We start from the raw sequence: 2588 nt of genomic DNA, 5'->3' as shown, positions 1-2588 counted from the left end.
TTGCTGAGATAGATCTTACTGCTCCTTTGCCAAGGGGAATTATGGTTAAAAGTAATGGAGTAGTGAAGTGGATAGAATTTAAATATGAAAAATGTCCTGATTTCTGTTTCTGCTGTGGTATAGTTGGTCATAATGAGAGGAATTGTGGGAGGAAAGGACTGGATGAGGGGGAGGAACCTCAGTTTGGGAATTGGTTGAGAGCTAGCTATCCTAGAAGTCCCAATAGGAGAAACAGATTTGGGAGTGGAAATAGAAGGGATGACAGGGAGGAACCTCAGGCACAGACGATGGGTGAGTATACTGATAAGGACAAAAAGTTGCTGTTAACTTACACAGCAGCATTCCATGAGGGAGAAGGGAGGAAAGTCTCAAGTGAGGGAGAGGGGATCAGGAAGGGGCAGGTGGGGGAAGAGGAGCTTCGGGGTAAGCAGAAGGGTGGGAAGGAAGGGGGAGTTGGAAGGGGGGTGGGTGTGGTCTTGGATGGGCAGCAAGGGAATGGGGGTGATGGTGAGCTGGGAAAAAGGGATATAGGGGGATTAGGGAGTGCAAGAGGGGAGGGGAACCAAACAATGAAGCATGAGGAGGGGCAGGGGGAGAGGGGTGTGGGAGAGGTGGCTGACCTCATGTGGATTGATGGGGTGAGGACTGCGAATGGGGTGTTGGGGGTAGGCAAGGAGAATATAGGGGTCAAGGGGTCAGTGGAGGGAAAAAAGAAGAGGGAAAAGCAGGAGGGAAGAGAGAAAGGAAGGTTTAAGGCAAACAAGACTTGGAAAAGGTTGGTTCTGGAGGTGAGTAAGAGAAGGCCTTTGGGGGAAATCAGTGAGGTAGAGGGGGGGATTGAGAGGGGGAAAAGGAAGATGGGGAATTTGGAGTGGATAGGAGAGGAGGATCAGGATGGGATGGAACATATGAAGAAAGTTAAAATTGATGGAGGAAACTGGGAGGAGATGGAACTAGCTGAGGGGATGGAGCCCACCCTATTAGGGGCTCCAAGTGATAAATGAGGGCTCTGGTGTGGAACTGTCGAGGTGTGGGGAGCCCCTTGACAGTTCCCCAGTTGAGGGAGGTCGTGAGACTCCACTCTCCATCTCTGGTTTTCCTGTCAGAAACAAAAAAGAAAAAAAGCTTTCTCAACAGTGTTAAGCAATGGATAAAGTTCGACAATGTCTTTGTTGTTGATCCAGTAGGATTGGCTGGGGGGTTGGCAGTTCTATGGAATAAGGAGCTGAAGGTGAAGAAGGTGTTGTTTACCAGCTTTACTATAGAGCTGTTAATAGATGACAGTGAGCTAGGTGCTGAGTGGTGGTGTATCTGTACTTATGCAAGTGCAGATGCTAGAGTTAGGAAAGGACAGTGGGAGGTGTTGGCTAGAAGGAGGTGCATTTGGGGGGAGTCCTGGGCAATTATGGGGGATTTGAATGACATCAAATCGAATGATGAAAAATGGGGAGGTAGACAGAGAGCTGATGTGAGCTTTAAAGATTTTAACTCCTTTATTAATGATAATGAATTGGTTGATATTGGATTCGAAGGTGTTCCTTGGACTTGGTGCAACAACTGGAACAGTGAGGGGGAGGTAAAGGAAAGGATTGACAGGATTCTGGGAAGTAAAGGGTGGACAAGAAGTTTTGAAAAGGCTAATTGTAAACACATTGAAACTGAGGCTTCTGACCACTGCATTCTGATGTTGGATACTAAGCCAGAAAGGAGGAAATGGAAGAAGAGGTTCATGTTTGACAGAAGGTGGTTGCAACATAAAGATGTTGAGGAGGTTGTTGGGGGTGCTTGGGAAAGGCAACAAAGGGGATCAAGAATGTATGTGGCTCAATTAAAAATCAAAAAGGTCAGAATGGATTTGTTGAGTTGGAGTAAGCAGTGCTGCTGGAACTCAAAGAGCTTGATTAATAAGGTGAAGCAAGAGTTAAAAGAGGTAAAGGAAATTAAAGGAGAGGGTTACAGAATCAAATTAGCTAGTTTGAAAAGGAAATTGGCTGAGGCTTATAAGTTGGAGGAGGTATACTGGAGCCAAAAGGCTAGGGTGAAGTGGTTGCAGGAAGGGGACAAAAATACTAACTATTTTCATGCTCAGGTGGCAGGAAGGAGGAGGATGAATAGAATTAGTATGCTCAAAAATAAGAGAGGAGATTGGTGCAGGGATGAGGAGGAAACATGCCAGGAGATAATAGATTATTTCCAGCAAATTTACACAACAGAGGAACCTGGGGAGTTATCTGAGATTTTAGAGGGGATTCCACAGACCATCACAGGGGAGATGAACAGGGAGCTTACTAGGAAGGTTACAGAGCAAGAGATCAGTCAAGCAGTGTTTTCGATGCACCCTAATAAGTCTCCTGGACCAGATGGTATGTCACCAATCTTCTTTCAAAAGTTTTGGTCAATTCTAAAATCTGACATTATTCATGCTGTTAACAGCTTCTTTGTTTCTGGTTTCATTCTCAAATCTATTAATGAGACCCTTATTAGTCTTATCCCCAAAGTTGCCTCACCTAGCACTATTGCAGACCTGAGACCTATAAGCCTGTGTAGACACCAAATTTTTGTCAATTTTTAATATTTTCTCAAGATTT

At 45.1% G+C, this 2588-nt stretch overlaps 1 protein-coding gene across 1 annotated transcript; it reads left to right on the top strand.

Annotated features, from left to right (window-relative positions):
* Positions 1 to 1000: 1000 nt before the first annotated feature.
* Positions 1001 to 2363, top strand: LOC113755926 (the record flags this gene model as incomplete). Its single annotated transcript, XM_027299787.1, has 1 exon — positions 1001 to 2363. A coding segment is annotated over exon 1 (1363 nt), but the record flags the coding sequence as incomplete, so codon positions are not given.
* Positions 2364 to 2588: the final 225 nt, after the last annotated feature.

This window comes from Coffea eugenioides, unplaced genomic scaffold, assembly GCF_003713205.1.
Source record: "Coffea eugenioides isolate CCC68of unplaced genomic scaffold, Ceug_1.0 ScVebR1_1862;HRSCAF=2792, whole genome shotgun sequence".
Taxonomy (NCBI): domain Eukaryota; kingdom Viridiplantae; phylum Streptophyta; class Magnoliopsida; order Gentianales; family Rubiaceae; genus Coffea; species Coffea eugenioides.
This window is presented reverse-complemented; position numbering and strand designations above follow the sequence as displayed.